A 15,382-nucleotide genomic window follows, 5' to 3' on the forward strand; every position below is an offset into this window, starting at 1 on the left:
GATAATTCACAGTTTCAAAGTAACAAACCATATAATTAGTTGAAAGTGAGATTAGTCGATTCTCCACAGAATGATCACTTGATTTTTCCTCTGCTTGCTACTGTCCCATCACCTAAGTAATTTCCATGTATTACTGCTGCCAATCAGATCAGCTATGATCTTATTGACTAGCAAGGCAGCAAGCTAATTGCCCACTGGTAAACCTCAATATCAAGAGTTTGATACAAGCTACCAGTATTGCCAGCTCTCCTGGATAAATTTCCAAGTTCACTCAAATGCACAAGGATGACCAAAAAAGCAAGCACTGTTCTATGGGGAGTGTGCATGTACACCTAATGGTCATTTTATAAAGGGACAGGAGTGGAACCCAGGGTGTCCTGAAAGCTGACTTTTAAGAACGTTACTTCAACTAATCTCACTTTCAACTAATTATAAGATTTGTTACTCTGAAGCTGTTAATTATCAAAGGTGGGAAGTAGCTACAAATGGTTAATGCTTTCTGCCTCTGCAGCACAGCCACTTCAAGGTTCAACTTGTGCATTCAGAGATGCTCTTCTGCACAACACTGTTGTAACATATGGTTAGTTGAGTAACTGTCACCTTCTGGTCAGCTTGAACCAGTCTAGCCATTCTCCTCTGACCTCAAACCAGATGTTTTCACCCTCAGAACTGGATTGTTTGTTTGTTTTCGCACCATTCCCTGTAAACCCTGGAGACTGTTGTGCATGGATAAACCTAGATCAGCTGTTTGAGATACTGACACCAACAATCATCCCTCAATCAAAGTCGCATAGATCATAGTTCTTCCCCATTCTGATGTTTGGTCTGAACAGATGAACCTGCTGCCATGTGATTAACTGATTATTTACATTAATGAGGTGCACGTGTACCTCAGTGACCATTGAGTATCAGCCTCTTAATTCCTTTATTGAAGAAACATTTATAATAAGAACCAAGGTATTCCCTGAAAATGCATAGGTTCTACCCTTCAAGTACAAAATCAATTACAAATTCCAGACCCTTACAGCAACAGATCCAGTGCTGATTTCTGCTTTTCCTGCAACTTCACTGATGTTCTCTTGTCCGACTGTCTGAAAAAGAATTTTTTTAAAAAATCAATAATTCTGTTCAACAGAGTATCAGAACTGCATCATGCCAGAAGTGATCCCATACATTTCAAACCCAGGTGTCATTTAGAAACTGTGCTAGTTCTGCACACCAATGGTTACAGAAGTCACAATCCCTCCACGCAGAAGAGTTTTGTATTTCTTTTATTAGACAAAGCAGTATAGATATTCATGCATTTGGGGGGAAAATCCCACACAAGGGCACAATGTAAGTGGACAAACAAATCACAAATGTCCAGATTTGATTCCTGTGACTTTGAATAAGATCATTGTGTTCAACGTACAGCACAGACCATTCAGCCCATCCACATGTAGGTATTCTACACACCTTCAGCTAATCAGTTCTATCAGATCCCAACAATCACTTCTGAACCACTTATCTTCCCAAGTGTCTACGTTATTCACATCAGTAAAACTCAACCAAAAATTGTCTCAGGAATTGATAGGAAATAAAGTCTGACAAGAGGCAAAATTAGAGTGGGGGTGGGGGGGTTTATCAAGGTTCAAAACAGAGTGAGTTCTCCATGGTCAAGGTCTACTCACCAGGGAAGGCATGGAAGGTCAACTCCAATCAAAAAGGATTTTTTCTTGAACAACTAAGAGACAATCCTCAAGATCAACTCAAAATGATTTTTGCAAAGTAACTCTTGACACTAAAAGTGTTTGCTGGGAGAATATAGCTTTTTCATAAAGCAATGAGGTTAGACGGAGAACCCAGATTCATATATTGAATTTAAATTGAATTGAATTTCAGTTTATTTTCATTTAGAAACCACAACTGCAATGCAGTTTTAAAAAAAACGAAACAACTTTCCTCCAGAATGATATCACAAAAGCACACGACAAAACAGACTACACCAGAAAATTCACAAAACGTTTGGCAATCCCCAAATCCAGAGTCCGGAGAGGCTGTTGTGTATTTATATCATGCTACTATCTTAGCACGTTCCCTGGAAAGGAGCTCCAAATCCATCAGACAAAACAAGACTACCCAGACACACCAAGTCAGGAGACCAACTCCACTACCCAAAAACCAAAAACTAAAGCTACAAGATCTACACAAAACAACATTGTTACAACAGTGCAAACAATACCATAATTGATTAAAAAAAAGACCATGGACACAATAAAAATAGTCCAAAGATGGTAGAAGACTATAAGTTCAAAAGAAACCACCACACAGTTTCCACAAGTGCTCAGGGTCCCGATGGACTCGTTATCCCACGCAGGCAGCAGAAGGGAATACCCCCGCTATGGACTTCCATGGCACTGCCGGACTCAGCCTCGCAGATGTAGCACGCAGTGGACTAAATGAATGGAGTCCATGAAACTCCGACCATCCCCTCCGGCACAGCCTCTCTGTGCACCATCCACTGCCGAACGCACTACAACACCCCAGTCATCAGCCACGCGACCCTGAGGACTGGGGGCCTGTTCTTCCCAGCAGAGACCTGGACACAACAGCAGCAGCAACGAAGAAGGCCATCCTGGAGATTTCCAGATGTTCCTCTGTGCTCCCACGTCCGTTTTTCATCAGATTAGGATTGTGCATGGCACCCCGCTTGACAAATACCAGATATCAACTCCAGAGAGGCCACTGCAAACTGTGCCATCTTGACCTGATCTTTCTTCTCAAATGTTTGGAATTTTGATTAGAGCATCATAATATGGAATGGGATAACTTCATCCAACTTTGCACAATTAAAGATAAAGACATAGAAAACCATTAATTGTGCTAGCTAAAAAAAAGCAATATGAAGATCAAAGATAACACTCACTAATAGTAGAACCGTACAGATAAGAGTGGACAGCTAATGCCTTTTCTCAAGATGGAAATGGCTAACATGAGAATGCACAATTTTAAGGTGATTGGAAGAATGAATGGGTGGAGGCAGGATGTCAGTTTTTCTTTAAAATAGTTGTATGGAACACTGCCAGGGGTGGTGGCAGAGGCAGATACATTAGGAGATTTACAAGAGCCTTGGATGAAAGAAAATGGAGGCCATGTAGGAGGGATGAGTTATGTTGATGTTGGAGTGGGTTAAAGAGATACAACATCATGGGCCTAAGTGCTGTGTGTTCTGTCATTCTTCATGCTATCATATTCATACACAGTAGCATTTTAGAGGGAGGGTAGGAAAGGGGCCCTTGTTGTTGTTGTTCTGCTGAACATTATAGGCATGCTGTGTTGGCACTGGAGTGTGTGGATAACTTGTGGGCACACACTGATGTGTTGGTTGTTCACACAAAATGATGCATTTCACTGCACACTTCAATGTACATGTGATAAATCTAATCTCACATGCTAGCAATATCCCAGGTGTGCCAGGGTACATGAATGGAAAGTACGGAAAACATTTCTTTCTATCAGTACAGGTCTGGAAGGCTGGGACACTGCAACAAGTCAGTAACAACACAGAAACTGGCGCTTCCACCCAACTTGGCTGTGCTGACCATGGTGCCCAACAAACATCTCATTTGCCTGCATTCAGCCCACATCTCTGAACCCCACCTATCCATGTACTTAACAGATGTCTTTACAATCTGTTACTACGCCTATCCAACTACTGACAGCTCATTCCATACACTGTATGCACCACTTTGTGTGAAATTGCTGCCCCGCATGTGTTCTAGTTTAATATTCTACTTCCCGGGGAAGGCCACTTGTATCCACCCTATCCAGGCACACTTTTATAAAATCACTCATCAGTGTCCAATGTTCCAAGGAGAACTGTCATAGCCTGCTCATCCTCTCCCTAAAACTCAAGCGCAAGTTCGGGCAGCATACTCAAATCTTGCTGCACTCTTTCCAGCTTAACCTTTCCTGTAGCAATACAACCAAGACAATGCAACATCAACCTAATGACCCAATTCCTATACTCAGTGATTAAGGTCAGAGTGTCAAATGTCTTCATGACCCTCTACCTGCAATACCATTTTCAGTTAACTCGACTTCACTCACTGAACTGGGCTCACTTTCATAATCTCATCTCAGGCTAGATTTTTATTGCTTATTTATTAATTATCATTTGTTTTTCGTATTTGCAATTTGTTTCCCCCCTCCCACCCCCCACATTGGTTGTTATCTGCCCTGTCATGTTGGGTGTGATCTTTCATTGATTCTATTGTGTTTCTTGTACTTACGGTGATTGCATTCAAGAAAAGGAATCTCAGGGCTGTACAGGGGACATACATACTTTGGTAAGAAATTTACTTTGAGCTCCCTCTTTCACAAAGCATTTCCCCAGGGCTCTATACCATTGTATAAGGCCTACCCTAGTTTGATTTCTCAACATGTAACATCTAACACTAATCAGAATTTAAGATTTTTTATTTGTCCCATGTACACTGAGACATCAAAACAATGAAATATCATTGTGTCAATGACTAAAGTACAAGGTCTGTGCAACCTGCACCACCACAGCATGCCCACAACATGTTAATCCTAACTGTACGCCTGGTACATGGGAGGAAACTGGGGTACCAATGGAAAACCCAATGTAACAACAAGAAAGTACAAACTCTGAATAGACAGGGTAGGTATTCTGATCAGTGTTTGCAGGTGTTGGAAAGCACAGTGCTAACTGTTACACTACATACTGAAAGCCTTTTGACAACCCTAAGCTAAGTGCACCAATCAAGATCTCCTGTAATATTTGATAACCTTCACCATCTATGATTCCACTTATTTTAGTATCACACTCTAGCTTACTAGCCATGCCGTGGACACCTAAATCAATGAACAAAATGTCCTAGCACCAAACCCTGTGTACACCATTAATGACGCCTCCAGTCTGAAAAACATCCTTTGACCATCACACTTTGCTTCCCACCATTAAGACAGTTACATATCCGATTTGATACCTCTCCCCAAGTCTAGCATTCCAGACTCTCTAGGTCTGTGTGACCTTGTAAAGTCTGTATAATCTGTTCAGCCCCAACCCTCTCTTATCCAAATCTGTACTGACTCCCTAATTAGACTTTGTTATTGGGGAATCTTGAGGGATAGAATATATCAACAAAGAATTAGAATTAGGCTTAATGCAAGGCAAAATATACTACAAATCACAATAATAAATGCATGCATATTAAAAAACGTAGTGCAAAAAGAGCAGAAATAGTGAGGTTATGTTCATGGGTTGTTGTCCTTATGGAAATCTGATGGCAAAGGGGAAGAAGCTGTTCCTGAAAAATTGAGTATGCGCTTTCATGTGTCCCTACCTTCCCCTCATGCAGTAATAGTTACCACTGGATGTCAAACTCAGACTAGTTCTCGGTCTGGTCTTTGTTACCCTTCTTAAATAATAGTAAAATATTAGTTGCCCTCTAGTCTTCTGGTGCTTTCAACAACTCATTTTCAGACTCCCCACACCAATTCAAACAACCAGCAAGATGCCAGTTATCACTGCTTAGAATATTCTCCAGTTACTGTTGAAATGGCATTTCTAGGCAAGGAACAGCAATACCCAGGAGAGAAATCAGGGAAGGGCCATAAGCATGTACAACCCATGCTGAAAATTCAGCTGCAGTGTGCAGCCCACAAAAAGTGCTCAATCCAAACCCGTTCAAGATGCTGGAGGAATTCAGCAGGGCAGGCAGCATCTATGGAAATCATTAAAGAGCTGACATTTTCCGCTGAGCCTCTTCAACAGGACTGGAAAGGATGGGGGAAGAAACCAGAATTATGGATTTCCAGCATCTGCAGAATCTCTTATGCCAATAAGCACTTCCAGGCCAACCCCTCAATCCTAGTAAAAAGTAAAGGCCTGGTTACAGAGTGGTCTACTCCTTGTCCTGCACTGTTTAAGCTTTACCTCAGTGTAATCCGTATATCCTGGTTTCAAGCATTGCTTTCCCAAATTCATTTGCAAACTTGTACATTTCAGTAATTCAATTTTTTAAAAGTCCAGCATTTGAAAACCCAAGTAGCTCTAACATATACCATGACTTGTTCCATGTTGCTCTGTCCACAACTACCTCCAGTGCAACCCCAGTACCAGTAGATTAAAATTCCCCTCCAGCACTTGTGACATTCTTCTGCAGGCTAGTAATATGGAATATTAACAGCTACTCTACCCATCCGTATGTACTTTAAGATACAACACAGAACCGGTCCTTCCAGCCCACCGGTTGTGCAAGCCCAGCAACCCACTGGTTTAACTTCAGAGGACAATTTACAATAACCAATTAACCTACTAAGAGTTTTCTCCAGATTCTCTGGTTTCCTTCCACAGTCCAAACACACAGGAAGAACATACAAACTCTCTTAGAGAAGACACTGGAATTGGACACTCCCAGCACCCCGAGCTGTAACAGTGTTATGTTAACTGCTACGCTAACATGGTGCCCCATCTTACAACATCGAGTTACAAGCTAGTCCAACACTTGACCTTTCTCTAGAAATAATCACACATGGGCACAGTCACATCCAGCCTCTTTGTAGAACTATAGTTTGCACAGCAAATATATTCCCTCAAAGTCATGATCCTGACCAGAAACTAGCTCGCCTGGCTCAAACTAATGATCAGCAACACAACAACCTATCTAACGAAAATGTCAATTTCCCTCGAGTTCAGATAAATGAGCCCAATCAGACAGAGATTTATTTATTGCTCGTACATTGAAAGTGAAATGAGCTGTTTGTATTAACAGACGAGTGCTGGGGGCTCCAAGTGTTGCTTAGCAGAGCAATATAAGCAAGCAAAACAATAAGAGTAAAACAAGCCTATTGCCACATTTCAACTAGACACCCCTCACAAACAGACAGACCCTCAACCCTGGGACAAGCTATCCATGAGCCTCTAGTCCTCGTCTCCAGACTCTCAGTCATTGGGCCTCTAACGTCCCAACTTTCACACTCAGTTTCCCCACTTTCATTTTGCATATGGCTCACTTGGGGAAAACAAGCAGAAGGTATGCAAAATCTGACTCCAACCATCGATGGAAGTCCACTTTCAGGTTTGGAGACTTGACTGAGAGGTTGGTAGGAAATGTGAATGACCCAAGCCCCAAATGAGACAACATGCGTCAATCTTACTATAGGATTAATATGCAACAGATGCAATGGACTAGCATTGGGAGGTCAGGGCTCAGGTATACAACTGAGATATTACCTCAGAGCACATTTAAAGGTGATGACACTAGATGCTGCCAAATTGTCCAAAATAGAAATCTGATCCCAGCAGCAAGAGTAGGGGCAACATGTGAAAGGAAACTGATGGAAAGGAAACTTTATTTCATAAAAACCGCCCATTTAAATATTACACACGAAGTAGAACAAATAAAACCATTATTTGAACCATTTAAAGACCATACCAACTTTGGGAACATTGTCAGTGCTGGATCTAACACAGGGCAATTTACACAGCAATGTATTACCCTCTTTGCATCAGATATCTGCAGTTATTTTTGACTCTGCTACTTGCTGATCAGAGCTACTAAACAGCCTGCAACCACAGCAGAGAATACCCTAAATAACAATGATTCACACTATCTGTTGGGAGGAACTCAGCAGAGCTGAGCAGCATCATGCAAAATGGATGAGTGATGTGACTCTGCCCACCTAGTTCCTCCAGCACATCTTTACACCAGATTTCTGCATCTGCAACATTGTCTTCGAGAATGCTACATCAGGAGGTACAGGTTCAGGACCCAAACACTGATTCTGGCATGACATCAAGGATCAGCAAGTTACTGGAAGTATAAACCACAAACCTACCACTATTAGAACACAGAACATTACACCATAGCACAGGCTCTTCAGCTTCAGATGTTATGACCTTTTAGCCTAATATGAGATTAATCTAATCCTTCTCTTCTACATAACCCACTTTTCTTTCATTCATGTGTCCAAGAATCTCCTAAATGTCCCTAATATACAGCTGCAAGTTTATGAACCCCTGGCAATTACCTGGTTTTCTGCATTAATTACTCAAAATGTGGTCTGGTCTTCATCTAAGTCACAATAATAATCAAATAATCTGCCTAAACTAATGACAAATAATTGTACTTTTCAAGTCTTTATTGAACACATTCTTTAATCATTCAGTCCAGGCTGGAAAAAGTATGTGAACCCTTGTACTTAATATCTGGCAGAACCTCTCATCAACAATAACCTCCACTAAACGTTTCCTGTAGCTGCTGATTAGGGATGAACAATGGCAAAGAGGAATTTTACATCATTCCTCAATCCAAACCAGCTTCAGTTCATTGATATTTCTGGGATACCTTGCAGGAACAGCCCTCTTCAGGTCATGGCACAGCATTAAGGTCTGGACTCTGATTTGGCCATTGCAAAACACTAATTTTCTTTTTAAACAATTCTGTTGTTAACTCTTCTGTTTCTGATCATTGTCTTGTTACTTAATCCAACTTCCATTAAGCTTCAGGTGACTGACCACCACCCCGACGCTCTCCTGTAAAATTTCTTGAAATCACTGTTCCCTCAACGATCGCAAGCTGCCCAGGCAGAGGCAGCAAAGCAGCCCCAAACGACGATGTGCCTTCCACCATGCTTCAGTTGGGATGAGGTTTTGGTGTGCATTGCCTTTTTTCCTCCAGACAAAGTGGCGTGCATTTCTGCTAAAAAGTTCAAGCTTTGTCTCATTTATCCACAGAACATTGTCCCAAAAACATTCTGGAACATTCAGGTGGTCTTTTACAAACTTCAGATGAGCAGCAATTTTTTTTTTTTTTTTGAGAACAATGGCTTCCTCCATGGTGTCCTTGAATGAACACCATTTTTGTTCAGTGTTTTTCTTATGTGGATATATGAAAAGAGTTAGTTCTGGAGATTTCTGCAGGTTTTCTGCTGTTACCCTTGAGTTCTTTTCCACCTCTTTCTGCATTGCACATTGTGCTCTTGGAGTGATCTTTGCAGGATACCCACTCCTAGGGAGAGCAGCACCAGTGTGGTAGGATTATCATTAATGCAAAAAAAAACTTTTCTTCAGGTATTACTGCAAATCCAGGTCTTTGTGAACTTGGTTTAAAATGTTGAATGCATTCTGGTTATTCCTGACTGTCCAGGAGAGAAAGATGGGCAGTGAATATCAAATTGTATAGAAATGCAGACCAATTACTACTGGGAAAAAGAATCGGGAACCTTTCCAAACAAAAAAAAATCTGCAGTTTTCTAAACTCTGGTACATTTTGGAACAAAGGCAAAAACGATGTAATATTGTGAAGCACGGTCATCACTTTACCACAGGTTCCACAAACAGGAAGGTGATAATGACCAAAAGCTTTAAGGGACCAATATTCCGGTCGCCAAGGCAGCATAATCTTTCTGACAAAGTGCCTCAGATGCCAGATGTTAAATCAGCCCCTTTCCACAGATGTTAGTCATCCTGCTGAGTACAGTATTTCGAGCATTTACTTCAGATTATTAGCAAGTGCTTTTTTATTGTATTACTCTTCGGTAGAATTGCATGCCTGAGAACAGAGAAGATTAACATCTGAAAATCTGAAAACAACACATCTTGGGGGGAATAAAAGGATGCTGCAATGGGAGTGTCAACTTGGATGTTTGTGAAGTCTCTAGAGTAGAATTTAAGCACATGATCCCCTGACTCAGCAGGACTTTAACCACTGATCCTCAGCTTGTGTTACAGGAACATGTGCTTTTCCAGCTGTAACAGAAATCAGCCTGGCAATCATGAAGCACAGTACCCATGTTATAGGAAACAGGCTTTCACAGTACCGTCTCAGGATCTTAGAAATGCAAGAGACTGCTATCTGGCCCAACTTTCACATCTCTGAAATGAAAACATCAGAATAACAGAAGGTAGGAGACAGTCTGCATAAAAATATAAGTAAACGTGATTGCAACTTCCCCTGATATTTTTTTTGGTGGACAAAGGAGGCAGGGTTTGTGGAGGTTTTGGAAATACTAAGGGATTACCAGCTTGAGATACCTGCTCAGATATTACTGAGAATCTTTGTTCTTCAAATACAAATTTCTATGTCAATTTCAATTAGTTTAACAGTAAACTAGGCCATGGAAGAGCACTACATCATTGCTGTAGTGAAACCCTTGCTACCATCTTCTAAGTTTGCAGATGACACAAAGATTGGAGGAGTTGTGGATGGAACTACAGGTTGTCGAAGGTTACAAGAGGATATAGACAGGCTGCAGAGTTGGGCAGAAAAATGGCAGATGGAGTTCAATCCGGACAAGTGTGAGGTGATGCATTTTGGAAGGACAAACCAGAAGACTGAGTACAGGATTAATGGTCAGATACTTAAGAGTGTGGATGAACAAAGGGACTTTGGGGTCAAATCCATACATCCCTCAAGGCAGGTTGATAGGGTAGTTAAGAAGCCCTATGGGATGCTAGGCTTCATTAACAAGGGGATTGAGTTCAAGAGTAGAGAGGTCATGTTGCAACTCTACAAATCTCTGTTGAGACCGCACTTAAGAGTATTGTGTTCAATCCTCATTATAGGATGTGGAAGCTGCGGAGAGGGTGCAGAGGAGATTTACCAGGATGTTGCCTAGTTTGGAGAACAAGTCATATGAAGCAAGGTTAGCAGAGCTGGGACTTTACTCTTTGGAATGTAGAAGAATGAGAGGGGACTTGATAAGAGTTCTACAAGATTATGAGAGGCACAGATAGGGTGGATAGCCAGTATCTGTTTCCCAGGGCACCAATAGCAAACACCAGAGGGCATATGTACAAAATTAAGGGAGGGAAGTTTAGGGGAGACATCAGGGGTAAGTTTTTTTTAAAAAAACACAGAGGGTTGTGAGTGCCTGGAATGACTTGCCAGGGATGGTGGTGGAGGCTAAAACATTAGGGGTATTTCAGAGCCTCTTGCACAGGCACATGAATGAAAAAAAAAGATTATGGGGTAGTGTGGGTTTAGTACTTTTCTTTAAGGGTTATATGGGTCGGCACAACATGGAGGGCTGAAGGGCCTGTACTATACTGTAATGTTCTATATTCTAAGATTAGAAACTGCCATCAACTGTTGAAGGTCCAGGTGACAAGACACTGACTAAATGCTTTCAAGACGACCCCCACTATTCAGGACATGCTCTCCTCTCATTACTGAGACCAAGACCCACATTCAACCTTTTGTTCAGGCCAATTCCTCAAATACCAAAAACTTCTGTCTGCATTTCATTGCTCAGGCCTCCGAACACCAGTCTCATATCATCAGTGTATCAGTATTCTTTATTGCAATGCCAAGATGCATTTAAGGCACAACTTTAGTACACTAAAACACTGACATTGCACTTTGAGATACCGTAGATTCGGGACTACAGAGCGCACCTGATTAAAAGCCGCATGCTCTAATTTTAGAAAGAAAATCAATTTTGTACTTGTACAGGCCGCACCGGATTTTAAGTCGCAGGTGTCCCACGTTGTAATATGAGATATTTACACAGAAAAATATTACACGTGAGGATTTTTTAACTTTTAATTAAATCCGTATGGTAACATAAACAAATACATATTGCAAATGCTTTTTTTCGAACAGTGCCTGTAACACAGCTACTTTTAAATATACATACGTATCGGTAACACACAAATTACGTTGCATATACTTTTTTACTGAACAGTGCACGAACAACATTCCAATATCTCCTAACGACTGGTAAAAAAAATATATATACTGCAGCCTACCAGGAAAAGTTATTGATCGCCTTCTTCATCTTCCTCCTGCGCACTAAAACCATCAAAGTCCTCTTCTTCAGTGTCCGATCTCGTCACTCACTTCAGTCTCTTCGTGGTCGTTCTCACTTGAGCGCACGCGGTCCTCTTCATCACGCAGCAGTCCAGCCTTTCGAAACCCGTTGGTGATGGTGGATGGTGTGACACGGCTCCACGCATTTAGGATCCACTGGCAGACTTGAGTTAAAGATGCTCTTCACATGCGTCCTGTTTTGGTAAAGGATTTCTCGCCACTCGTCATCCAAGCCTCCCACTCAACGCGCAGCGCCACTTTAAATGCCCGGTTCACGCTGATGTCCAGTGGCTGCAAATACTTCGTGGTGCCCCCAGGAATCACAGCTGGAATTGAGTTTGTACTCTTGATGGCAGCTTTCACTGAACTTTCATTGTCAGCCGCTTAAAAATCACCATCGGTGGAAGCTTTAGTCTGGATGCTGTGCAGCTCAGAACACAAGTAAAATGCGTTCTCTCATGGCCACTTGTTTCCAGTGTGATGGACGAGTCACCTTTTTTATTAACAGTCCGAGTGAGAGGCAGGTCAAACGTCAAAGGTACTTCATCCATATTTATGATATCATCTGGCCCGATGGAATTCTCCGCTATCTGTTTGACTGAATGTGCGGAAGTTAGCAAGTTTTTCCTCGTGGTCGGGAAGGGAGCTGCTGACACAGAGTCGTGCATACCCTGACGGACAGACCTTTTCGTCTCATAAATCTAAAACACCACGATGGCCCACCTCTAAAATCTTCGATTTTCATTTTGGTGGCGATTGCTTTAGCCTTCAGTCTGATCTGCACGGTGGAAACACCGCGGCCGCCTGCTCTCTGTATGTTAACCCAGTCTTCAATAAAGTTTTCAAGTTCGGGCCATCTGCTATGATTACCTCTGAAAGCTTTTGTCGTCTTTTTGCATTGACTCAGTTCTTCACGCTGGCGTCTCCACCGTCTCACCATCAATTCATTTATGCCAAGATTATGTGCAGCAGCTCGATTTCCTTCTTCAACCGCCAGATTGATCACCTTTAACTTAAAAGCTGCATCATATGCTTTTCTTCGCGTGTTTTCCATGTTGATGAGGGTGAGTACAAATAACTGATTTACAATAATTTAATTGTGAAAGTGCGCTTGATTTATCGTACAATTTCATTGGACCTCTGTGAACTACTCATCAATTTTATTGGTCTACTGTTATGAGGCAAAATGTTTTTGGCGGCATGATAAAAAAACATGCATTAGCCGCACCGTAGTATAGGCCGCAGTGTTCAAAGCGTGGGAGAAAAGTAGCGGCTTATAGTCTGGAATTTACGGTATATCAAATGCAGCTTAACTCTAAAGGGTCTCACCCTCTGTGCAATAATAGGTGGCTATTCTGCCCATTGTACCCATGCCCTTTCTTAAATTTGCAGGGAAACTGGAAAGCCCTTTCTTTCCATGTATAAACTCAATTTCTTTTACAAAGGGCAACTGAATCTGCTTCAAATGCTTCCAGGTTCCTGGGGTTCACATCATGATTACTTCACCTGGTCCCTTAATATCACCTCCCTGAACAAGGCAGCACAAGCAGCACCTCCACTTCCCAAGAAGATTGAGGCAATAAAGGCTCCCCAACACCCCCATCTTAACTGTGTTTTACAGGAGCACCACTGAGAGTGTCCTGACAGGTTCATCTCCATCTGGTATGGAAGCAGTGAAGCATCAGACCACAAGTCCCTACAAAGGACTTTGAGAACAGCTGAGAGGGTCATAGGAGTGTCCCCACCATCCATCAGGAGCGCTGCATGTGCAGGGCCCCTAGGATCCCACACAACCATCCAGCATCCCCTGACCCTCTATCAGACAGGAGACTACGATGCATTTAAAACAGGATGAGACTGTTTCTTCACCCAGACCATTAGGCTTCTGAACTCCCTGCCGTATCATACTCGAAGTGTCACGTTAATTTGTTCTAGTACAATATGGAATATTAATACACTTCAGTTTGTTATTTGTGTGAGATTCATCTGTAGATTTTACCTTTATTTTCATGTTATCATGTGTTTATGTGAACTACTGGGCTTTACACACTGGTTCAGAGAAATGTCTCATTTCTATATGCATTATGTAATTATATACATGTATATAATTAAACAATAACGCACAACTTGAAATTCTAGACTACATAAGGTTCTAACCATTTGTCTTAACTTTGTTAAGTTATCAACCTTCCTAAAAATGGAAACATTTTACTTTCCCTTCATCATTGATTAAAATCAAGATGATGAACTACCTCTTCCAGGTTTGTTTGCACACTTATTTTTAAGTATGAATTTGGTCTCCTTTAACAACCCCAAACTGAGGTGTTAATGATTGTTTGGATTGGGTCTGTGTAAAACAGCTTGCAATGTTCACACTTTATTTACTTCTTTCTGACATGCAGAGAATGATCAGGGCTGGAAGACGCTCCACAGAAGACTAGAATGCACACAAAAGCACACATCCAGAGTTATGTAGCAGAGAAACAAACACTGCAGGTCACTGACTGTAAAGAACCTATTTATAGTCATTGTTTTATTCATCCCACATTCCCAGTTCTCCCAGATTTACCCCTCAATGGCCAACTAACCCCTCAAACCTGACATACTTGGGGTGGGGAGAAGAGCAGAACACTGAGGGATGAACATGCATACTCCAGAGGGCAGGACTGGATCTAGACTGAAAACGCGAGATGCAGGAAATCCAGAGTAACAGAAGAACTCAGCAAGCAGAACAGCCACATCAACGTCGAGGAATAAAGAGTCAATGTTTTGCGCTAAGACCCTTCATCAGAACTGGAAAGGACAGAGGAAGAATCTCGGTTGATACAGCTGCAAGGCCACAGCTCTACATCTCTGCCATTCTGCTGTGGCATTTCTGACAGGTTTGACAATCAAACTATCCACTGATGTAGGGTGCACTGCTCGTTCATGATACCGTGAAGAGCTTTTCTTGTTGGATCATCAACAGATCAAAAAGAGAGCCTGCAGAACAAAGGGTAAGGGAAGCCAGTACAGAGGCAATACCCAACACATGTTAGTCATACACCAGTTAAGAATGACTAAGGTTTGAGTTTTCCTTTGTTCTAAATTTGCTTATGCTTGGATGTAGCTGCACTGACTTGTGGACAACATTATAGTTTCAGAAAGGTCTGATGCCCCCAGTTGTTTTTCTACTATAAATGAGGTCTGCATTTATTCAACACCTTGTATAGTGAACAAGGATTTTTCGCAGTAAGTGAAACAATATTTCAATGTGTAATGAGATATTATCTTTGAAACTACTAGGAACCCAACTTCAAAGAAAATAAAATAACCTGCAAAAGCACAAATTAAGCACATTTTTACAGGCAAAATTTCCAAATTATAGAAATGTCATATACAATGCAGCCTTGTCCAAAACGATTTGTTGGTACCAGAAAACTAAAACAACCAAGTAGCAAAACAAATCAAAAATGTTAAAACAAATTTTGCAATACATTTTCAGTAAACCTGAATACTACCTCTGGGAAGTAGCATCCAACTTAGAATATGAGGGCTTCAAAAGATGTTAGTGTAAGGAAATG

The 15,382-nt window shown here is 41.5% G+C and overlaps 1 protein-coding gene across 10 annotated transcripts in view; it reads right to left on the reverse strand.

The window, feature by feature from the left end:
- The window catches only part of LOC132394278 (myc box-dependent-interacting protein 1), a 155,140-nt gene that overhangs the window by 24,518 nt on the left and 115,240 nt on the right, over positions 1-15,382 (reverse strand). For all 10 annotated transcript variants that reach the window (XM_059970203.1, XM_059970212.1, XM_059970208.1 and 7 more), the window contains one exon: positions 1,026-1,091. In XM_059970203.1, the coding sequence (XP_059826186.1) occupies positions 1,026-1,091 (66 nt within the window). The remainder of the gene's footprint in view (positions 1-1,025; positions 1,092-15,382) is intronic.

Source organism: Hypanus sabinus, chromosome 5 (genome assembly GCF_030144855.1).
Source record: "Hypanus sabinus isolate sHypSab1 chromosome 5, sHypSab1.hap1, whole genome shotgun sequence".
NCBI lineage: Eukaryota > Metazoa > Chordata > Chondrichthyes > Myliobatiformes > Dasyatidae > Hypanus > Hypanus sabinus.